The 25,408-nt window shown below is 32.0% G+C and overlaps 2 protein-coding genes across 2 annotated transcripts; both read left to right on the top strand.

Annotated features, from left to right (window-relative positions):
• Positions 1-638: 638 nt before the first annotated feature.
• LOC105187625 (rho guanine nucleotide exchange factor 12) lies at positions 639-15,559 on the top strand (the record flags this gene model as incomplete). Its single annotated transcript, XM_025298885.1, has 7 exons — positions 639-1,938; positions 5,640-5,756; positions 6,099-6,275; positions 6,563-6,783; positions 13,515-13,665; positions 13,828-13,871; positions 14,920-15,559. Coding segments are annotated over 7 exons (2,109 nt in total), but the record flags the coding sequence as incomplete, so codon positions are not given.
• Positions 15,560-22,483: 6,924 nt separating this feature from the next.
• On the top strand, positions 22,484-24,716 carry LOC112588565 (uncharacterized). Its single transcript, XM_025298878.1, has 5 exons — positions 22,484-22,733; positions 22,894-23,064; positions 23,153-23,284; positions 23,366-24,107; positions 24,504-24,716. Exons 2-5 carry the CDS (start codon positions 22,897-22,899, stop codon positions 24,677-24,679), a joined length of 1,218 nt encoding a protein of 405 aa, XP_025154663.1. The 5' UTR covers positions 22,484-22,733; positions 22,894-22,896; the 3' UTR covers positions 24,680-24,716.
• The last annotated feature ends 692 nt before the right edge of the window (positions 24,717-25,408 follow it).

Here is a 25,408-nt window from a genome sequence, read left to right as displayed (position 1 = left end):
TGTGATAGAAAGATTATAATATTGCCTCGATGTCAACGGTCATCACTTTGAGCACCTGTAAACGTAAGCGACCTTAATGACCTTGAATGACCTTGTGTTGTATTCGTCTTAGCAGCCGCTATCAAATGGTAAACATAAAAATATTGTATTCCATTTAAAAAAATCAAAGGTGACCTTCATATCTTGGAAGCAACTCTACCTACAAAAAATTTGTAACTATCATCTGATGACTCCTTCTATGCAACTTCTGGACAACTTGGACAAATTTTTTTCTGACACTCATAGTTTCGAAGATATTCAAGGTGCTAATAGTTACTGGACCACCCTGTATAATTGTTTAAGAAATATAGATGTTTATATGGAAATATGAACATATTTTGTATATTTTGTATATTTTGTTTTTTATATTTTATACAGAGTAGATATAAAAATTATAAAAATATATATTATGACAATATATTTATACAATATAAACATTTAAAAATTACAAATATATAAATAAATAAATTATTACATCTGATGTATACACCACCATTAAATATATGTTTGAATAAATATTTTTCATCTTCTATGTAAATGAAATTTCATATGCTATTTTATTATGATTATTATTTACTGATACTCTTTTTTTTTTCTTTTCAGAACTATTTCATACCGAACGTTCCCATGTTCGCGCGTTAAACGTGCTTTTGCATGTCTTCCATGAACCGTTACTGGAGTCCCAAGTGCTGCCATTAGATCAAATACAATTACTTTTCTCGAATCTGGACGAGATGCTAATGATCCACTCGCGTTTTAATCAATCGATGAAACGGAAGAAGAAGGAGAATCCGTGTGTGGGTGATGTGGGTGAGCTTCTGCTAGAAATGTTCGACGGTGAGGGCGGCGAGGCATTCGAAAGAGCCGCGTCGACCTACTGTGCTAAGCAGCAGGTCGCACTAGACGCTCTACGTGATCGTCGACGTAAGGATTCCAAGTTGAATTCTTTCCTGAATGAAATTGAAGCAAATCCACTGTGCCGTCGACTTCAACTAAAAGATCATATACTTACCGGTATGCTACGGCTCACTAAGTATCCGTTGCTTTTTGAGAATCTCGCCAAATATACGCCAGACAGTAATGAAAAGGAGAAAATGGCTGTGCTGCGAAGCCTCGAACGCAGCAAGGAAATCCTAAGTTGCGTGAATCAGGCAGTGAAGGAGGCTGAAGATCATCAGCGACTTACCGAAATTCAACGAACAATCGATCGATCAGCCTTCGACAAGTTCGATCATCCGACCGTACAGGAATTCAAGAATCTCGACATTACGAAACGTAAGCTGATCTATGAAGGACCTTTGCAATGGCGACGCACCGAGCCAAATCGCTCAATGCCGAATCGTTCAGTGCCAAAGCCGGTGGATTTGCATGTAGTATTACTTGACGATACAATATTCTTCCTGCATCGACAAGACGATAAATATCTGTTAAAATTTATCAATACGACAAATCAAGCGGGTAATTCTGTGCTTAGTCCGATCGTCAAACTATCCACTGTTTTGGTGCGTCATAACGCCGCTGAGAAAGACTCCTTATATCTGGTTAATACCTCGCAAAATGGCGCACAAATGTACAATCTAGTAGCGCCATCTTCTGCGGAACGCAAACTCTGGTGTAAGCACATTTCTGAAGCTGTGGAGGCTTATAAGGCACGTGATCGTCAGGGTAGAAGACCGACACCGCCCACTGTTCTCCCGGAAGAGCCAACGAACGTAATAGAAGACGTATCATCACCTGCTATCATGGAAGCAGACAATACAGCCGATGACAAGGATCAACTGCAGGATCGAGAGTTGCGAGAATTTGGGCAGGATGATGCTGTTACTATTACTTCCACTACTGATTCTGCTTTTGTTGCTGCTGCTACCAGCAGCACCACCAACACCACCACCACTACCAGTACTACTACTACTACTACTGCTATTACTATTATTACTACCACTACTACTGCTACTGCTACTATTACTGCTACTATTACTACTACTACTACTACTGCTACTTCTGTTGCTGCTGCTGTTGCTGCTACTAGTAGTAGTACTACTATTGTCGATATGCAAGAGCATAACGAGAAAACACCAGATTCTTCTGCTACAGAGACTTCTACAAGCGAACACACGCAACAGCGAATGCAACAGCAATCGGCTGAGTCATCAACAACAGGTTGTACTCAAAAGATAACAAAATTATATTAATGAAAAAATTAATATTTAACGATCTGATATTATAGGCTTATGCAATGTGAAGAAATGCTTAATTTAGCTTCCAGGTTAGTGCTATATCCATTACGGGCTTGTTTCCAATGTTTCGTGAACATTAATTTACTCCTTCAGGAAGAAGAACGATCCCTGAAAGAACTAATCTTTCAGGACGTTCCTCTCTCTGGAAAAATAAATAGAAATCAGGGTATGTTTCTTCCGGATGGATATCGCGTCGTAATTCAGCTTTGTGCCGACGTTTCGCGAACATTGCAGCTTACATCATCAGGACTAGGAGCTCCTAGTCCTGATGATGCAAACTGCAATGTTTGCGAAACATCGGCACAAAGCTGAATTACGACGCAATATCCATCCAGAAAAAACATACCCTGATTGTATCAATGGCCGCGAAAGTCTAAAAACTAATAAATAGAAATATTCACAAAATGGCAGAAACAAATTCACGATGGACGCGGCATTCATCCGGAAACAAGATCAAGTATATATTAACATATTTTAACATGTTTTATAAATATTCATATATCAAAGCCACCTTCAATATCCTTGATATATGTTATCCAGGTAATTTTAAAAGAAGCCCATTTAACGCTCATTATTTAAAAAAGTTGCAAACAAAAGAAGTTACAAGTACATAATTTTTATACAATATATACACTAAAACTAATTTGTATGTGGAAACAACATTGAAAAAAGTAGTATATATAAAAATTTCTATCTTTATCATATCATAATCATAATAGACTTATTGAACATAGTATTTAAAAAAATGATTTATTTAATATAGAATTTGGAAAAATGAAAGATTTAAGCAATAATTTAATCTAATCTGAATCAATGTAATTTTTTAAAGATTATTTTAAATAGATAAATATTTAATAATATATATGAATATTATAGAAAGTACATAGTTATGAATAACAATTGGCTAACCTTAGAAATTGCATTTTGTCAAAATATTATTCGAATATTTTGTCTTAAGAATTGATATTTACTATATACTATCTATAGGACGTCTAGCGCATACTATATACTAGCGTTTTAATGCTCATGTGCATGTAGAATATATCAAACTGAACAATAAGCTCACTACAATTTTGCAGACAACCATGTAAATTTTGAAATATTAACGAAAAAATTTTGAAATATTGACGAATTAGCACGTGCAATGCAGTGGAATAAACTCTGTTGATACAATTACGTAAAAAATGGTTGACCGTGTAATTCTCTTAGCGGCGATCAGCATTGGCTGACAGCAAAAAACAAAGAAAAGATGCGAATGGAACGTGAACAATTTTTTTTGTAGTTATACCGATCACTGCCAAAAAACTAACAAGAAAATTACGGTAACCAGGCGGAGTCACTGATTTTGCTGAAAGAATAATGAGTAAAAAGTGTTGATTTTGGCTCATCGGGCCAAATGGGGAACGAACAAAACACATTATTCCTATAGGATTTTGACCTGCTGAACACGATCTCATTGTTAGTTTTCCTCTAAACCCTGGGGAATATGTTCAAATCCGAGGATTTATCATCCAATAATCGAATGACCCGGAAAGCCTTTATGGAAACTTTGAAGCTATTGCAAACTCGTATGTTAGCTAAATTAGCTGGACAGTTTAGATTTTCGAATTAAAAATATTTTTTATTTAGTAGGTGTTCTCTTTTTATGTAAAATTTGCTGACAAATAATATACACGGTGTCACAGATTACCAGTATCACTCGATTTTTTTGTAATCGCGACATTTTAGGGAAAAATATTTCAGACAAAAGTTACATGGTTTCAAAGGGAACATAACAACTATATCATTTTGTTTATAAATGGCGCTATTTTCGAGTTATTTACTGATCATTACTTTTTTTAAATGGAAACTCGAATTTTTTATTATATCATCTTTTTCTACCAAATAATTTTAACAACTTTTGTCTGAAACATTTTTTTATTTGCCTAATATTTTTTGAGATATTTGTTATAAATATATATATTATAGGAAAACTCTGTAACTTTTTCAATATATAACTTACGATATCTCGCTAACTATTTGTCGGAAGAAAAAATGGTATTAGATTTTTTTACTCTGATACGTTATCGGGCTAGCTAGCTAAGCTAGATACGCTCTGATTCGGAGGGGATCCGTTCCTGAGCACTTCGTTCCAATCCTCTCCGTAACCTCCTGCAAGAGAACGCTCTTTGTAGAGAGACCTCACTCTTCCACTTATCAGTTCCGACGGTTTCCTTGTTAGAAAAGTCTGCAAAGTTCTCTTGGCGGTCTTACAAATCCAGGAAGGTTTTTTGACAAATATAAAATCGTTCAGAGCGCTCTCGCTCTCATAAATAATTAAACGATAAATAAATAAACGAAATTCAGTCAACTACTTGTGAACCATTCCGTGTGACGGAGCAGAATCCCCATAATACTTTTTTTAGTTTTTCTTCGGTTTATTTAATGGTTTGGAAATTTACTTTTTTCCATTGTAACAAAAAACAAACTGCTTTTGAACGCTGTTAAAAATTTTTCTATTTGACAGATCTACTTGAAATTTATTTGAAATTTTATATTTATATTTAAATAAGATAGCAAATGTCAAAAATAAAATTAGACGTGCGATTTGAACACCATTTCTTGTCAAAGTCACTGACTTATCAAACAACCTTCGTATAATACATATCGCATATTTATCTTATGACTATGTGACAATAGTGTGAAACAACTTTCTTTTTAAATTCTTAAGTGAAGCATAAGGAGAACAACTATTCAAGTTACTAACTTTAACTGTTAATTACCTTTTAATAAAAAACAGACGATGTTTATGATCTTCTAGTAATAAATTATCCAAACTAGGCTATTTGTTGTCAAATTACAAGGTCTAATTCAAGAGAGAGAAATGTATATCTATATAATATAATCTATTTTTTTTCTAATATATTATATCTTAATTAAACTAATATAAAATACAAAACAAAGAGAACAAAATTAAGAAGAGAATTGACTTGTACAAATACGAAATAGAAATATTTCTAATCGGTAGATTTGTTCGCTATTGTCTCGCACACATTTCAATTAGAGTAAAGTTGTTGTCCGGTTTCTAAAGATAATTTTAATATAGATCAAAATAAAAATGATTAGATCTGACCATGTATTTCTAAATATTTTCAAAATTTTTAATATTTTTTTAATAATGAGTGAAATCTTTTAAAGGCCACTATCGTTATAATTTTGTTAACATATGTCAATGTAAGATCATGATGCGGAGAATAATATAAATATTTACCATATTTTTTGTGAGATATGGTAAAATTAGATAATAAAATATGGTAAAAGATATGGTAAAACGATAATATTCTTCCATGATTGTTAATATTTCCCTTTTTTTATAATATATAGGTATGGCGGAAGCATTGCGGATGGTCACGTGTACTCAGTTTTCATTAATAGATCCCTTAGAAGTTCACGTGGAAGTACCACCGGTGCATATTGCAGAACCAGTTTTTACACCAATAGGTATAAACTTCTTTTTTCTATCATTTTAAATTTAATCTAATTTCTTAACACGGTTATAGAAATTAATAATGTTTATTGCTGGCAACATTTTTTATAAAATTTGAGTGATATTATAAAAGAAGTTATAAACTATATCAATTACTAACATAGAAATGTGAAAAATAAAATATTTTTATAAAAAATTTTATACATATACATAACTTTTTATATTTAATTTAATAATTGCAACATTGAAGTTATAAAACATTAATAATATAAAAATTACGATTTTATAACAGGACGATTTTTTAATAGAATGAGAATTTGACAGTAACAGTTATGTGAATATTTGTAATTTTTCAGAATGCTTAAGACGAAAGGACGAAATAATAAAACAAGCTTTGCTCGAAAAACAATTGTTAATGGCGGATATATTAAATATTCCAAAAGAAGATTTTGAACACGTAGCAGATATGGCATCTGAACCATCCACCGTGGAAAAAGAACCTGTTGAACTCATTCTGGCTGCTATTAATCAAAGTATTTATCTTTAAAAAAACAAATATAATTTTAGCAATTTCGGGAAACAGATAAATATGATATTACATCATTTGCCTGTTGTTAAGTTACCGACTATCATGTAATATTATCTAATGATATTCATTTCAAGAATATTATCGGTAATTTCAACCGTAATAGTAATATATAATTTATGTACTATTTATATTATAGCGTTTATTTGTGTGTTAGAATTATGTTTATTAGATTATTAGCTAATGAATTACTGTATGTATTACAGTATGCTCATAATTTATTTTTGCCGACAGCGGATCAGCTAGTGGGAATATTGAATTCCACATTGAATGTAAGTGAAACGGAAACGGTATTTTCATCACGTGGAACATCAACATTATCGTCTCCCGCATGTGAAGCTACTGGTTGTCCATCATTACGAAGTCATTTTCATCCTCAACAATCAGTTATGGGTGTAATGCAACCAATTTGCCATTATCTCACATCCCAACTCTCACAACTGTCACAACTTCTGGTAAATATTTTATAAAAGTGCTTTTATCTTTGTTTTATATTAATGTTCCAGATATTTTTATGATAGAATAAAATAAATAAATATGGATAACGCAAAAAATATCTATTTGAAAAAATAATAGAAATATGAATTTTTCTTTGAACTTAATATTCTGTTAACATACTTTTAGAGACAATCACTGCAACACGACGAAGCATCGCTGCAATTAATTTAGAAATGCAATCTTGTGATAAATTTTGCCATTGATTTTGCAAATCCTGTCATAATTCTTACTTATTTGAGTGTTTTTTTAATTTCCTGTGCATAGTTTAAGTTCTTATCACAAATGATTAATTGTATCAGGTGTAGTAAAAAGAAATCTATTATTTTTGCATGAAATTGAAGGCTTTAATTACCATAGTTAGAATGATCCGATTTAGGTCAAATATGCGCCGTTTTGTTCGATAACTTGTTGCCATTTTGAAGGTAATTTCATTATGCCTCTCTCATAGAAGCCCTCGTCCCTATTGGCAAAAAATTGAAACAGTCGATTTTCACAAGCCTCTCTTGAAGCGAATTTTTCACCAGCAAAATTGTTCGCCATGGACAGGAAATTAGATGGTAATCACTTGGTGCCAGGTCCGGACTATAAGGTGGATGCATAAGAACCTCCCAACCAAGCTCCCGGAGCTTCTGGCGAGTCACTATCGATGTGTGTGGCCTGGCGTTGTCCTGATGGAACACAATTCCTCTCCTATTGGCCAAAGCTGGCCTCTTCTGGGCGATTACTTCCTTCAGATGGTCCAATTGTTGACAGTACAGTTCCGAGTTAAGAGTTTTGCCGTAGGGGAGCAGCTCATAGTAGATAATTCCCTGTCAATCCCACCAAATACACAGCAAAACCTTCCTGGCCGTCAATCCTGGCTTGGCCACCGTTTCCACCGGCTCACCGCGATTCGACCACGACCGTTTTCGCTTGACGTTGTCATAAGTGATCCACTTTTCATCACCAGTGACCAACCGCTTCAGAAATGGGTCGATTTTGTTGCGATTCAGCAGCGACTCGCAGATGGAAATTCGGTCCATGAGGTTTTTTTGCGTTAACTCGTGTGGCACCCATACATCGAGCTTCTTTTTGTATCCAGCCTTATTCAAATGGTTCCAAACGGTTTTTTGTGCAATCTTTAGCTCTTGGGCAATCGAAATAGTACTTACATGACGGTCGGACTCGACAATGTCCATGATTTTATCGATATTTTCGACAATTGGCCTTCCAGTGCGTGGTGCATCTTTGACATCGAAATTACCGGAACGGAATCGACGAAACCAAAATTGCGCGTGATTGGCTGTTACAGTATCAGGACCATAAACACTATTCACATTTTCAGCCGCCTGGCTTGCGTTTTCGCCTTTATCGAAGAAAAACTGTAAAATATAGCGTATTTTCTCTTTACTAGTGTCCATCTTTGACGCGCGCTCAAATAAAACTGAGTCAACTAATCACAAAACTGTCAGAAAAGTTTTTTTAGTACGAAATCTCATCTTTCTAACGCCATCTAGTGGAACCCGATCGGACTTATACAACGCGAGATACAGATAACTAAAGCCATCTATTGGAAAAATAATGGATTTCTTTTTACTACACCTGATATTTAAATCCGGTGATTACGATAACTAATCAAGAATTCAGATTTCTTAGCGACAAAAAATTCTTTTATTAATTTTGATGAGTGTTTGGGATCATTATCTTGTTTGAAAATCCAACGACGTGGCATTTTGCGAGTTGCATATGGAAACATATGCCGTGTCACTATATTTCTAGTACTCTTGATCTCGACCAATGGATCAACGTCATAGGAAGATGATCCCCAAACCATCACTTCCACCATGTCTTACGATAGGAATTTGACATCTTGAGTTATATCTTGTGCGTATCGGATGTCATACTTTCGACCGTCACTTCCAAACAACTAAAACTTCGACTTTCGTTTCATTTTTTTTAGACGTCGAGATATTGTATTCCGCCTAACATCTGCAAGATCTCATAATTCTCAAAAAATATCCATAGCAGTTTTAACATCCACAGTTTTAATATATCGATATTTTTTCTTTTTTTATTTTTTTTATAATTTTATCAATGCGTTTTGTAGTTTTGCGAAGTCTACCGTTTCGTAATTTATCAACTAAAAGATTGGTCAACTTATATTTGGCAATAATTCTATTCACTGTACTTTAATCAATTAATAAAGAATTAGCAATTTCACAAGCAATTTTTCCTTGTTGAGGAAGATTCATTGAATCGTGTAATTGAAAATTTGTGAGTTTCAGCATCGTGGTAAGCAATACACTGAATTTTAGTTAAAGCAAATACTTACGAAAGAGTTTCATAAGAAAAGTAAACAAATCGCGCTTGTAGAGTCAAAATAAGAACACAGCAATACTTTTGAACGTAGGTAAATATTCTTCGACTACATAAATAGAAATCATGTAATTAAAAAATTCTTGTCATTGCATTATCACTTATATAATTGTTATATTAACTATTCTAAATAAATAATTTTGAGAAGAATTTAATATCTTATAGTATATTTAAAAAAAAATTTGGCTCAAAACTTTTGCATGTCATTGCGTGTGTGCGTGTGCATGTGCGTGTGTACACACAAGAGAAAAAAAATTGATCCTCATTTAACATTACCGCACTAACCGCGCCGACACTTTATATGTATACCTGTTCTTAGCACAACCGGTTAAATGACCGCTTTTGAAATAAAGATCATATTTTCTGAATCGGACGAAAATAATTATAAAATTAATAAGAAATGATAACTTTTAGATAATAATAAAAAATTATTTTTCATTTTAATTTTTAACATGAACAGAATATAACAGGTGCATAACTTCAAAGATAAGTAGTAAATGTTTTATTCTTCTTTTTCGCATCTTTGCAGATTATAGGTTTCTCCATTATACATTTTCCACAGACATATTTTTTACATTTGAGATAAGTTTTGGTAGTTTGTCTTTACAATATTTTATTTGATACGTTTTCCGCAAAGATGAAATATTATTCAGATCTGTCGATGTTCCCTATATGTTTTCTTTTTCTTCGTTTTGCAATTCTTGATATTTCGAGGTAAGCTTTTCTGCTAGTTGAAACAGGAATTCTTGTTTCAATATATTTTTTCTTGTTTATATATTGTCTTGTAATATATTGTCTCTTTGTATAAAATTCATGCATATCGGCTAAATCAAGAACGTTGAAAAAAATTTAGCGGGGCCATCTATATGATTTAAATTTCACACTATATTTTCTCGACATTTAGTCAATCATGTTTGTATCAAATTTAATATTATTATAAAATGTAACTGTTTCAGATATTCGCTTTACGCTACTAATGATATTAACGGATTTATACTTTGAACCTGGTATAGGAACTTATTTGTTTTGTTTGCTTTCATAAATTGTGAAAGTATAATTATTCAATTCATAATTTTTTAAAGAGAAGTTTGCCATATTATCTTTCTTTTTTGGTAAATTTTGACAATTATTTTCTGTTGCTTCGATTTGTTCCAACTAATGTAGTCCTTTTTTTTGAAGTTTTGTGGTCAGTGCACTTATAAAAAAATTATCATACGTCGTAACGTTTCTTCCGCATCCTATAAATGGCTCAATCAATTTGAAAACAACAAATTCTCTAAGCGGATTGATGACGGTCTCGTCTCATCTTTTTCCAAACATAGAAATCCGTTTATAATGTATTTACATTTTACATCCGATGCAAAACTTAATTTCAAATTTATCAGGTTTAGCATGTATTGTATAAATCTGTATCTAATTTTAATAGAAAGTAATTATTCATCGACAGTAAGGTTCATAACTGGCTTGTAACTGTTTTCACTATTCTCAGTGAACTTATACTATATATTAGAAATCAGGGCAAATTTATCAGTTTTGTAGGCATCAGCTATGCCCCTTTTTTCAATTAAACTACACACATTTCTGTAAAGCAATCCTTGCTCATTATTAAAAAAAAGACGGATCCCTATTTCTTATTCCATAATTATGAAATGAGCAAATTTTTTGCTTCATATGCACCACGTGTATGATAAAAATAGCAATAAATGCATATATTGCATTTGGAATTAGGTCCTATTTAGTTCCAAGAACTCGATATATTTCAGATTCTGTGCATTTTCGTATATTTTCAACAATATAGTTATTTATTATCAATGAAAATGCTTTTCTTGCTTTACCTTTCATAATATTTCGCCTGACATATTCTGTTGAACCTGATATTTCCCTGAAAATATTATGAAATGGTCTTCCAGATTCCAGACCTACTCGTATTTCTTGCCAAACTTCATCAAGAGTTATTTCGATGTACTGGTCACTTTCATCATTCTCATGTTCAAAACTTGACAGAAATCCTCTTCACTTTTTTCCTCTACGTCCAGAATGTCTTCTTTTTCATCTTCATTTTCAATGTCAAATAAATAATAACTTTTAATTTGAAATAATGTTTAGAAAAATATTTTTACTATTATTATACTAAGTGCGCAACTAAGTTTCCACGTTTTTTTAATCAATGAAAAATGGAAAATTTCAAGAGAAATACAAAAAATGGTTTATTCAAAGTATCGTCCCTCGCTAGCTATACATTTTTGCCATCTCTCTGGCAATACATGAATACCGCGACGATACGATGCGTCTTTGGACCGAAACCATTCATCCAACCAATTTTGCACTTCTTCGAAATTGGCCAAGTGTAGCCCAGCTAAGCCATGCGCCATTGACCGGAACAAGTGATAATCGGAAGGGGCTAGGTCTGGCGAATACGGCGGGTGCGGTAGCAGATCCCATTTCAGCGTTTTGATGGTGTCCTGGACGATGGAAATGCGATGGCACGGAGCGTTGTCGTGCTGCAATATCACTCGTTCGTGTCTCGTGTCCCATTCTGGCCATTTTTCGAGCAATGCATGGTTCAAATTGATCAGTCGTTGTCGGTAGCGATGCCAATTGACAGTTTCGCCCGGTTTCAGCAGCTCATAGTACGCGATTCCTTTCTGGTCCCACCAAACGCAGAGCATTGTCTTCTTTCCAAAGCGATTTGGCTGTGCCGTCGATGTTGATGCTTCGCCAGGTGAAAGCCACGATTTTTTGCGTTTGGGATTCTCGAAATATATCCACTTCTCATCGCCAGTAACAATTCGATGCAGGAAACTCTTTCTTTCATGCAGGAAACTCTTTTCTTCATGCCGCGAAAGCAAAATTTCGGAAGTGGCTCTTCGATTTTCCATCTGTCTCTCAGTCAACTCATGCGGCACCCATTTTCTTTCCTTTTGATTTTTTTCCATGGCATATAAACGTTTGGAAATACCTTGGCGAGTCATGTTTAATGTCTCCGCAAGTTGATCTTGTGTTTACATATCATCTTCATCCAATAACGCTTGCAGATCGGCGTCCTCAATTGTTTTTGGTCTTCCGGAGCGCTCCTTGTCCTCAGTGTCGAAATCGCCACTTCTAAAACGTTTAAACCAATCTTCACAGGTAGTTTTCGATAGTGCATGTTCGCCGTAGGCTTCCTTAAGCAAACGACGTGCTTTAGCTGCATTTTTTTTCAAGTTAAAGCAGAAAAACAAAGCTTCCCGCAAATGTTGTTTATTTGGCACAAAACTCGACATCTTCGTTATTAGAAAAAATATTTTTGCGTTGCGATATGTTGGTATTATGACTGGTTATTGTTAACAGATGTCCAAACTATAAAAAAAACAACTTCAGACATGTATGTCGACTGCATGTGTCGTTAGCGCCATCCATGTGTGAAACCCGGAAACTTAGTTGCGCACCTAGTATGATTAAAAAAATATTTTGATCATATAATAATAGTACTATACTATTTTGTTTCCTTTCAAATTTCGTAACTTTTGTTTAGGACTTTTTTTCGTAAAGTTAATGCGTTTGGCAAAATAAAAATGATTGATTTAAAATGGAGCGGCATTATCTATATTCAAAGTGCGTTACATGGAGGTAACACAATCAGCGGATTTACTCAATACCTATATAAATATATGTGAACATATGCATGTACACATACATGCATGCACGCACATACACATATATATACATATGCACAATATGTAAATTCGACCGCGCAACTTCTATGTAATGCACTTTGCGTGAAGCTAATATTGGCGTAAACTTTAAAACCTTGTAATTCGCATAAATCTGAAGGAAAATAAATATGAATGAATATTTATATTCATAATATTCTTTTATAATATTTATATTTATAATATTCTTAATATCAGTTGTCGAATTATAAAAACGGAAATAGGAGATTCTATTTTTAAAAATTGATCTTGACCTGATTTTGGTGATGCAACCCAAAGTAAAACAATTAACATTATTAAATATATTGCTTATACCCTATAACAAGAATCCTAAATATTTTTCTATAAAATAAATATGTTTTGGTATATCTTCTATTCCGCATTTTCTGCTGTTACACATTTTCTGTAACTATATATTCGAAAAGAGTAAATTTTTTTAAAAAACGTTATTGTTTATTTTACAATAACATTTTTTTTTCAGATATATTTTTTTGAAAAGCATTTCCTATATCTTATCTTTTCTTGAGGTTTGAATACATGTCTATTCAACTTAGAATACAGAAAATATTAAAAAAAAACGCATCTAAAAAAAACAGATTAATTTATGTATAAGATTTTTCTATATCTTTGATAAATTGCAGGAAATTATTAAAGAACGGGAGGAAGAACGGGAAAAACTGCGAAGAGAATTGCGTAGAAGTAGAGAACGTATACATGCACTTGACATTGACGTACAACGCCGAGAATTTTCAGGAGCAACGACCACAACATCTTATACGCAAACAACTCCTGGTTAGTCCTTTAATTTTTATTTTATATTCTCCTTTAATTTTATATTCTGCTTGAAGATTTGTTATTATCTTATAAAATAGAAAACTTAAAATATAAATTATACTTTGATATCATTGTGAATTGTGAATTGAATTGTCAATGTACAAAACATTGTTTTTACAGATGATTTGTACCAAGAAAGTTACACTGATGACCGCACTCGGAACGTAAGAAAGATTTTATAATTTTATTAGTGACAGAAACAGGATATATTAAACATTATGTTGTACTTAATAAGTTTTAATATTAATAGAAAATATTTTCTACATTTTTTAATATATATTGCAATAGTATTACTTATAAAATATAGATGTTTTATATGTGTATATATGTATGTTATAGATTACTTTCTAAATCTATAATGAATAGATAAATAATAATAGCGTTTTATTTTACGCAGAATTACGGCAGAATTAAAATGTTGAAAATAATAACGAAAAGATATTTCTTAAGATCTCTCTATATGATTGCACACCTCATAGAAATTGCGCAACACATATAAAAAATGAATATTCTCATATCGATAACAAAGCGAGCATATTGATAATAAAGTTTTTCCATTATATTAGTATAAATATTTTTAAAATAACAATGTTCTATTTTTAATAAAATGGTCGATCATATAAAACCATAACTTGCAAATTTTAATTATGTTTGTAAAACACTACGAATAGCATCGATAAGCCATAATATGTATTGCATGTTTAGAGTGACCCATTTTAATCCAACCAGTCGAATGTTTTGAAAACTGAGATCGGCAGACCAAAATATTTCAAACAAAAGTTGCATGTCATGATGAAATGTAAAATATCTAAAAAATTGTTAATGAAAAATACTTTATTATAATGTTTTAGAAAGCTTTCGACGTAAGTTACAAGAATATGCGATAAAAAATAGGAAGTTCCATTTAAGAAATTGAAGATGACCTTTACATCACCTTCAAACGACTATTCAAGATCAAGATCAAAATCAAATTATTGTCACCGTTTCATGTCCACCTTAAAACCATACAATTTTTGTCTGAAACATTTTTGTTTGCCGATCTCAGTTTTCAAAATATTCAGTTGGATCGATTAAAATGGGTCACTCCGTATAATGGCTATATTATACAGTATTTTACAAGTTTAAAGACAATCTTAGTCTCTATAGTGTTATTACTTTTACATACTATACTTCTTTGCATTTTGTTATATTTTATATATATTTGATTAGCAGGAGTCCATTGATACGTGCGGAGAAGTGGCCGTAGATGTGGATGCGAGAAACCTTGAACTTAAAACGGAAACTGATGTAATGGGCGACAGCGTTGACTGAAACACAGTTGTAAATCGTCTTATATCAATTATATCCTTAACCATCTGGTGCATTTCAAGAGCGGTGCTGAAACGCTCTCATATTCGTCGAGAAATCAAAATTATTTGTAAAAATATGAAAAACATGGACAACGCATATATATTTGTGCGATACATGACGAATAATTCTTTGCCACAGGCAATAATATACTAAACATATATAGAGCGCTATGCAGCAGAAGATATTAACTGTTTTGTTTATTTAATAACTCGGAAAATTCGACAAAAGCGTACGTTATAAATGCTACTAATCTTTACAGTTAATAAAAATGCAATATATTATTCATAAATTACAATAAAAGAAAAATCCATTTTCATGTATGTTTTTTTATTATCTTCTGCAAAAGACGAGAAGATACATCGTGGAGAATTGTTTTGTGCAACGTTCTTTTTTTTACGCCTCACATTATATGAATTATTCACATATAAAAGACTTCTTTTAGATAATTTTATGCAAGAGAATATCCTGTTAATATATCAAGCAATATATTGGTTTAATACAAGATATCAAAACATTAGATAATTATTAAATATGTTTTATAAATCAATATATTAAGTTGCTATTAATTAAAATATTTACAGTATTATTTACAACTCATGTTTTCGTCGAACTCTTCAAAAGTTATTAAAATAAAGCGGCTAAATTTTACTTTAATTCAGTATGTATCAAAAATTAGTATATATGAGTGGGTGATTAATATCTGCCAAAGATTTTATGTAAATAGATTTACATAATTCGCACTGTATGTATGTGTGTGCGTGTGTATACGCGCGCGCGCGCGCACTTGTGTGTGTAGTGCATGCGCACACATAAAATTCTTAAATGTAACATTTTGTATGTCGTCACGTTATTTTGCGTATAAGATCCTGTATATTATTATTATTATTATTATTATTATTCTATTATTATTATTATCATTATTATTATTGGAAGCCCGGTTTACATATAAAGGAGAATGATAAAATGATGCGCGAAAAAGCTGTAGAAATGTAATGTGCATTAATATAATTATTATTAATTAATTAATTCTCCAAATTGCCCGTGCATCGTATTCGTTATGTCAAATATAAACATGGGCTTCGAATATTGTCTAAACATTGGAAAGCTATGATATACCATATTTAATTTCTTAATTTTTTATACCAGAAATATAAAACAAAATCTTAGCGGAACTTCAAAAAGGCACAATACAAGATACGATTTTCATATGCCTTTCAATTTTTAATGAAAAGCCATTGTTTGCAAATGATAAAAATATAAAATGTATTTTTATATTTGATATCTACAGAAAATATTTGTAGGAAAATTATTTGAAATCTCAACAGAAAGAAAACTTTAAGACGATTTACTTTATCACGTATAATCTTCGTCACGTATATGTAAAATCTATTAATCGTTGAATTATAGTCTTAACATTTTTAAGTTCTTGTTCAAACAACTAAATATTTAAATATTTATTCTAAATCTAAGATTTTTTTTCTGTGGAGATTCTAGACTGATTTTCTCTTAACGTCCAGGAATTATACAATTCAAGGATAAAAGAATTCTAGGACACAAGATTCTAAAAACATCTAATAAATAAGAATATATAATTTTTTTTATATACTATATACAGGGTGCACGATTTATCTGAAGACATTGAAATATCTCGAGAACTATGCATTGGATAAAAAAAAGTGGTTAATGAAAGTTGTTAGTCTCGAAGGAGGACATCCAATGATACCAAACTCGACCTCCCACCCCACCCCCTGGGAGTGGGGGTTGGGGGCAACTTTGAAATCTTAAATGGAAACCCCCTTTTTTATTGCAGATACGGATTCTACGCCACAAAATACGTAAATTTTGTCCAAAACTTTTTTTTTTATTCGTGATAGATGGCGCTGTAATCGCAAAAAATTATATTTTCCGCAATTCTCCAGAAATGATCATTGGATTGAGAAATGAAAAATACCTGTTCAATATTTTTAAAGAACATAATAAAAGTTATTCCCTCCCCCCATCCTCTCGGAGTAGGGTGGATGATAACGTTCAAATTTCAAATGGGGACCCACATTTTTCATTGCAGAATTAGATTGTACGTGAAATTTTTATTGAAACAATTTTTTTCATTCGTGATAGATAGCATTGCACTGCCTTTTATAATAAGCCGTAGTTCGCCATATACCCACAGTGGCGCGTCGAGCAGTTCCTTCTTCGATTCGGGTTCCCATTTGAGATTTGAACGTTACCACCCACCTTACCCCGAGAGGATGGGAGGGGGGAATAACTTTTATTATGTTCTTTAAAAATATTGAACAGGTATTTTTTATTTCTCAATCCAATGATCATTTCTGGAGAATTGCGAAAAATATAATTTTTTGCGATTACAGCGCCATCTATCACGAATCAATAAAAAAGTTTCGGACAAAATTTACGTATTTTGTGGCGTAGAATCCGTATCTGCAATCAAAAATGGGGGTTTCCATTTAAGATTTCAATGTTGCCCTCAACCCCCACCCAGGGAGTGGGGTGGGAGGTCGAGTTTGGTATCATTGGATGTCCCCCTTCGAGACTAACAACTTTCATTAACCACTTTTTTTTATCCAATGCATAGTTCTCGAGATATTTCAATGTCTTCAGATAAATTGTGCACCCTGTATATAGTTGGTGTACTTAAAGTAAATCTATTATGTATAAATAGCACTGGACGATTCTCTTCTATACGGGGTTGTAAAACAAATATGTCATAATAGTCTTGATGAAATTTTTAAAATTGTTTCTGTGCAAATAAAGTTTTAATTTATTTAATTTAAGATAGATTCCATCTATATTAAATAAACCACTTTGTGAAATGGTCAGAAAATAAATTTGCACAATTTGAAAACATTTATGCATTTTATATATAAAATATAAAGCACATAGAACTTGAGCAATGAAAGCCCAAAAATTTTCATATAAAAATTCTTAGAAACCGAGGTTTTAACAAACAAAAATTAAAAGTTAGAGAAATTTACAAGTCTATAAGCTTAAAGCTATATTAACATTTGAACTTCCAGCTAAATTTAATTGAATTATGAAAAATACACTTTTCATATACATATCTTTTGGACATCTTTTGTATGAATAAGTTTAATATTGATTTTATAGAAGTATAACAAATAATTGGTTTTTTCCGCAAAACCAATATCATATTCATTTATGATGCTAAATAATATTCTTTATGAGATATAAATTTCTTTGTAAGGACTGTATATGTAATCTATATTAAATTGATTATTTAGAATTTTGCAGAGGTATTAAGAATTTTAAGGGTTTTTAATGATTTCTGCGATTTCGGATTTTAATGAATATAGAAAATATATAGTAATTCTTGCAACTTACAACCTTGTAATTAATCTTTTTCACGAAATAATTATTTATTTCACGAAACAATTGTAATTTCATAAAATAATTATAAAATATCCACATGTCTAATTTTTGATTATATATATATCCCATAAAAATGTCTAATAATTATATATATCGTGATTATATATGTCGTATACTGAATGTCTAACACAAGACGTCCACACACATGCGTAAAGGTAAAACACTTCAACTTGAACACTAAGGACCTCTGTCATCTTGTAAACAACTACATGAAATTTCGGAATATTTAATAAAAGAAAATTAACAAATCAATGCATGCAGCAAGGTGGGAAGAACTCTTAGATGTGAGTTTACTAAAAATAGCTGAAACGTGATTGCCTTTTAGCAACAGTAGCTATCGGCTGGCGCCTAGCAGGAGGCTGACAATAATCATTTTTCGCACGTAACTCGTGTCCTATTAATGTTCCACCTTTAGTTGCTAACTAATAGCTACTGTTGTTAAAAATCGGTTGCGTTTCAACCATTTTCGCTTAGCTCACATCTGCAGAGCTCGTCTTATATCGTCGCACACACTGATTCACTAATTTTCTTTTATTAAATATCTTGAAATTTTATGTAGTTTTTTTATAAAATGACAGTGGTCCTCGTGCTCAGGTGCTTAGGTTGACATGCTCTATCTTCATACACAGGTTGAAACATCTTACGTTAGGCAACCTGTATATCTTATTAATTCATATTTTTTTTATTTTATCGAGTTAAATAATTTTATCAACCACAAGTATTATTTGTAATTTTTTTATTCTTAATATTCCAATTTACGACAACTAATGCAGATACAATTGATTTTTAAAACTGCATTACATGAGTACACAAATAATTTTGATATTTCCAAGAATACTAGATTGTGTTAGTTACAATCAGGAATCCAAAGTTCTACATTGCTCTACAATTTTGCAAATAGTTAATTAACGCGACTAATTAACAAAAGTTGAAAACTAATTTTCTTTTCTTTTCATTTTTCATTATTCCCCTTCTTATGTAAATTGGGCGACTAAGTATATTGAACTCATCTACTTACATAAAATCTTTGCTACTATATGAATATTAATAATTTCTAATAATGTGAAATATAAAACCAATTACGAAAGATTCAACGTTATTATATATATATATATATATATATATATATATATATATATATAAAGAATATTTAATAATACATAATTGATATTATTATTGCTATTATATTAAAAATTGTTATAAATCGTGTATATAATTCTTCACTCATTTTTCTAATGCTAGTTATATCTGTGAAAGCTTGTCTTAATGAGTTTCGTTGATGTATTAAACAAAATAAGAAAGAAAACATTAAGTATAAGTGCACGCTCAATTTCCGTGACATAGGTTTACTAATTTCTTTAAATTTTATACATATATATAAAATTAGTTGTACAAAGGATCATAAAGAAACAAAATTTATTCAAACAAAGAATCCATGTGAACAAAATTCCATTAAGTTTTACCAATTTATTATTGATACCAATGTATAGAGAAATAAGTATCAACGATTAATTTATCTTATCATTCTGTGTATGTATTAAGTGTATGAAGTTTATGAATGAAAAATGAATAGTTTATAAGATATTGCATATCTGATACTGATGGCTATTAGGATAAAATGTAAAATATAATTTGGAAAATATTCACTTTTCGATAATTTCACTTCATTATTTTTATATATAGAATGACCAGCGAAATTAATTCACGTTAAAAAAAACTGTATTTCCATTAAAAAAAAATTAAACATAATCTTTACATGATCTTAACAAAATCATTGAAGGTCAAATGAATAACATCATATATCTCCCTTAAAACTTAAAAATTTATGTCTGCAACATTTTTCTCAATATAATAATATATAGTTTCAGAATTATTAGCATGTTCTATTTAAAACAAGATATTTTGTACACACAGATATGCATACACATACATAAGATATTTGAAAATTTTTAGGCTTTGGGTGCTCACTGCGACTATATTGAATAGTGACGTCGAGGCAAGAATGATATGATGAAAATTCTTGTACGCTGTTTCCAAATCAAAAGATATTTGTGTGAAAAATACTTCAGATCGCTGACTTGTGAAATACTTCGAACATTATATTTCTTCTTTGACAATCTAGAGACGTCTATAAAGAGAATCAAGAGATAAAGTGAAGCAGATTTATTATAAATTCGCTATTTTCAAATAGTCTTTTGGTAACGAGAGGGATATATTTAATTATATTTAATTATATTTAATATATAAACGTCAAATCTTAGTTACTTTTACATATAGACTAGTATAGACCAAGAACAATTCTGCCACCGCTTATGAAGCGGTGAACGCATTGAGAAGAACAAAAAAATTCCATATTGTTTTGTGATATTTGCAATAATATTAATTTTAAGAATGACATGAATAAATGCGCGCCGAAATGGCATGAAAAGAATATAGCTACAGTGCAATTCAGTGGACTTATCAGAAGCTGCCAGCGTGAGCCGAGGAGAAGGAGAACGTCCTGCTATTCCTGCTTACATCACTGCTTCTACGTCTCGTCGCCATCACTCCATGGCTTGTGTCAATGGCTATTACACTCACAATTACAATTACAAAATCACTTTATAAAATAGCAAAAGTAACTTGAATTGAAATCGTAATAAATTTCTATAAATTGTTATAAAAAATTGAAGGAGAGAAAGTGATAGAAATTGATAGAATCTCAATATATTCTATTGCACTCTACCGTTCCCTGTTAGGAAAATATTCAATCGTTGAAACATACTAGTAATAGAAATCCTACAGAGCGACTTACCGTAGACTATCATTTTATCATTGTTGAAACTTATCATAAATAAATTAGTCTATCATCATCTATCGTCATTAGTAGCGTATTAAAGATTTATCTCTTTTAAGAGACCTAAAGTTTTCTATGGTACAGTTACGATAAAATCGTTGTTACCTCATCTAGTTATTCCAAGATGACGTGAAAATAGTTTTTCTTTGTTATGAAATAATTTTATTTTGGGAGGGTATACTTGGAATCATTTCAAGTAGAACACAATTGTAATAATAATCGTTCCCTTGTATAGCAAAAAATATCTACAAAGGATTAGCATATAGATTTTTATACCAGCTGCGATTTTATACTTTATCTTCTTAGAGCTTACAATGCACGAAATATTTATAAATAATATGTTATGATTTTTATAATAATATAGAATAATAATATAGAAAAACATTTCTCTTGACATAACGACTTCACGATAAATTACGATTTATTTTCTAAATGTATTTTCTAAATGTCTAAAGATAATAATGTGAGAATATTGTTAAGCACGGTATGTTGTGTTGCTCGTCATTTGATTGCCGGTCAATTGATGCTGAGCAGACGATATGATGGGCCGTGCCATCGAAAAATCAATAAAAAAGATATCTTTTTAAAGGTTATTATTATTCAAGAAAAACCTAACCACAAAAAATATACGTAACATAAGTTTTTACATGTAAAATTTGTAAAACTTACCTTTTTAAACAAAAAGGTAAAAAAAAGACGCCAAGTACAAGCGCAACACATATTGTGTTATTTTTAGAAATTTCAAATTCAAATTATTTTTTTTAAGTTATATATGTGTACATATATGTGTATACAGGGTGTTTGATAGCTGATCATGCAGACGAAAGTTGGAGATAGATTGGGTGTAGCCGAGAAGAAAAGTCATGTACTATAATGTCAAATTGCCAATAGTTATCGAGTTATTAATTAAAACATGTGAGCCAACGAGCGCGTAGAGAGCGGAGGGCGACCGCAGTAAGCACATAGTCATTTGATACGGCGGAGTCAGTGAGTAACAGTAGGCGAGCGCGCGCGGCGAGGGGCAACATAAACAACAAGAGGCGAACGCGCGCGACGAGAAGCGAGCGAGCGCGAACGACGAGGAGCGAGCGAGCATAAGCGACAAGAGGCGAGCGAGCGCGACGACGAGGAGCGAGCGAGCTATAAGGAGAAACCTATAAAGAAAAAGCTCGCTCGCTCCTCGTCGCGCGCGATCGCCTCTTGTCGCTTACGTTGCCCCTCGCCGCGTGCGCTTGCCTACCGACACTCATTGACTCCGCCTGTATCAAATGTCTACACAGTCTGTCCCAGATACGATGAGACTAGAGTCCCTAGAAATCAGAGTCTGGACACAGTCGTCTAGTAGGACAAAACATGGCGTCGTAGAGAAATACCAATTAGTCCGATATAAATCCGTAAATTGTTATAAAGAAATTAGGAGCAAATACAAAAGGTAAGTTATAATGTAACGCTATAAAAAATAAAATAAAATATATGTGTATAGTAAATAAATATATCTGTCTATATATATTTGTGTGTGCATTCTCTCATAAATATTATTTCCTAACCTTTAATGTCATTAATGTTTAATACCAGTTACATAAATTTTGTAGAAAATGCCGTGTTGTTGTGTGTCAAATTGTTCGAACCGAACAAAAAAAGGGTACTCAATGAGGAGCTTCCCAACAAATAGTGGACGGAGGACAGCATGGATTGATAATATCAATATCCATAGCGATAAAAAATTGTCAAAGCACATAAAACATAATTTATTCGTATGCGAAGTAAGTTAACATAGTATGATTAAATATATAAATCTAACTTATATTATACTTATAAAAATATAAATATTATCTTGAATAATATTTGTAGGTCCATTTTGCAGCAGACATGTGGGAAAAAGTGCGAGTGGATGGTAAGAAAAAATTGAAAGCACATGCTGTTCCTACAGTTTTTTCCTCTCCAAACAATGCAAATATTCCAGCTGCGGAAGAAAACATACATGTATGTATGGGTTTCAACTGTAGTTAAAAGTCTAATAGCATCAATGTAAGGGCGATTGTAAAACAGTTTCAATTTTCATAGATTCGTGAAAATAACGCAGCACAATCCACAAATAACCTTATTGAGGCTCCTACATCATCATCAAAACGACCTGCCATAGACATGGATATAAACACGGGAAATGATGCAAAGAGGTTGCGGAGAAGTGTAACGGATGAGTCAATCACACTTGCAAGTGATGAGTCAATCACACTTGCAAGTGATGACACTGTGAAGATCCTGCAAAGAAAACTGAATGAAGCCAACAAAAAACTAGAGAAAGCAAATACCATCATCCAGAACAGTGAAACAACAAACAGAATTCTTCGGCAGCGTCTACAACAAATAAGAAATCCCACCAAGATGCACAGTGAACAAAACAATTCTTTGGAGTTTTTGAACAAAGTATTTCATAAAGATCAGATAGCCTATCTTAAAGCAAAATATAAAGGACGCCATATACGTCAGTGGACAGAAGAAACTGTTAAAAAAGCATTCCAACTCAAACATGCATGTGGGGATAACGGGTATGAGGAATTATTACGCCACGATATTCCTTTGCCTTCAACCCGTACTCTACGCAGGCGTTTAGAATGCATTACTTTTAAAGATGGAATTCTTGATGAAGTGTTCGACTTATTAAAGGAGAAAGTGTTAACGTTTCCAGATGAACGATATAGAGATAGCATGATGTGTGTTGATGAAATGAGCTTAACACCCGGTGAACAAATAGATCCCAGCACCAATCAAACGATTGGATATGCTACTATTCCTAATACATCTGGTAAATCCTTAATTTATAAAAATAATAACAAACAAACAACATCCTGACGAAAATGAAACGCTTTATAAACATTTATACAAAATCGGTATACAAATGCTTTCAAACGCTAAATGTTGCAATTTCCTCTCTACAAACTTTCTACTAACGTTTCTAAACTCTCAACGAACAGTCATTTAAGATTAACATTAAACTTCTCATTTTCGTCAGGACGTACAACAACATAATACGCTTTTGAATGTGTCATTTTCACATCTCTTCATTTCTATCTATTTGCTTTATTGTTCTATTTGTGTGATTCTATTTTGCTTATTTTTCTATTTGTGTGATTCTATTTTGCTTATTTTTCTATTTGTGTGATTCTATTTTGCTGATTTGCATTATTGCATGCTTTTATAGGAACAATGCCTCATGCTACGCATGGTTTGGTATTTATGATTTGCGGGATATTTACACGGTGGAAGCAAATTGTGGGATATTATTATACTCCCAACGGTTTCAATGGTGCAATTCTAAAAAGAAATTATTCTAAAACTAATAGAAAAAGCAGAATCAATAGGTTTACTAATTCATAGTATCACATCTGACATGAGAGGAGTTAACCAGGGCATGTGGAGAGCTTTTGGACATATATCTGCAACAAAATATACCAACATTAAAAATTCAGTCCCACATCCATTAGATAATAGCCGCAAATTGTTTTTCTTTGCCGATGTTCCACATCTCTTAAAAAACGTGCGATCTGCATTGATAAATAATAAAATTATAATATTGCCACAAAATTTCGCTGACTTATACAAGCTATCTTCATGCATTGTGAAATGTTCGCATGTCCAAGAATTAGTTGCTGAACAAGAAAACATCACATTTAAATTAGCACCAAGATTAGATAACGATACTGTAACTTTAACAAATTTTAACAAAATGAAAGTCAATAAAGCAACCACTTTGTATAACAGAAATGTCAGTAGTGCACTACAATTTTTAGGAGAAGAGTATAACAAAAGTGAATACAAAGTAACTGCCTTATTTATTGAAATAGTATCTAAGTGGTTTACTCTGATGAGTTCTCGATCTCTTATAGTCGCATTAGGAAAAAAAGAAGGAGACGAAAAATCGCTAAGCACATTTCAGCAAAGTACAGAGTTTCTAAAATCAGTTATTGATTTATTTTGTAATATTAAGATTGGAGGAGATGGTAAATTTAAGCCTGCACAATGCGGTATTATGATCAGTATTACATCTTTTATAGACATGACAAATTATTTAATTGATAAACGAAGTTATTCATATGTGTTGGGCGC

This window comes from Harpegnathos saltator, unplaced genomic scaffold (assembly GCF_003227715.2).
Source record: "Harpegnathos saltator strain DR-91 unplaced genomic scaffold, Hsal_v8.6 scaffold244, whole genome shotgun sequence".
NCBI classification, from domain to species: Eukaryota; Metazoa; Arthropoda; class Insecta; order Hymenoptera; family Formicidae; genus Harpegnathos; species Harpegnathos saltator.
The sequence above is the reverse complement of the archived record's forward strand: the minus strand, read 5'-3'. Positions and strand labels throughout refer to the sequence as shown.

Coding starts and splice junctions, on each gene's coding strand:
- LOC112588565 (XM_025298878.1), top strand. CDS start 22,897: ATGCCGTGTTGTTGTGTGTCAAATTGTTCGAACCGAACAAAAAAAGGG. Junction 23,065..23,152: donor ATAATTTATTCGTATGCGAA/GTAAGTTAACAT, acceptor TAATATTTGTAG/GTCCATTTTGCAGCAGACAT. Junction 24,108..24,503: donor TACTATTCCTAATACATCTG/GTAAATCCTTAA, acceptor ATGCTTTTATAG/GAACAATGCCTCATGCTACG.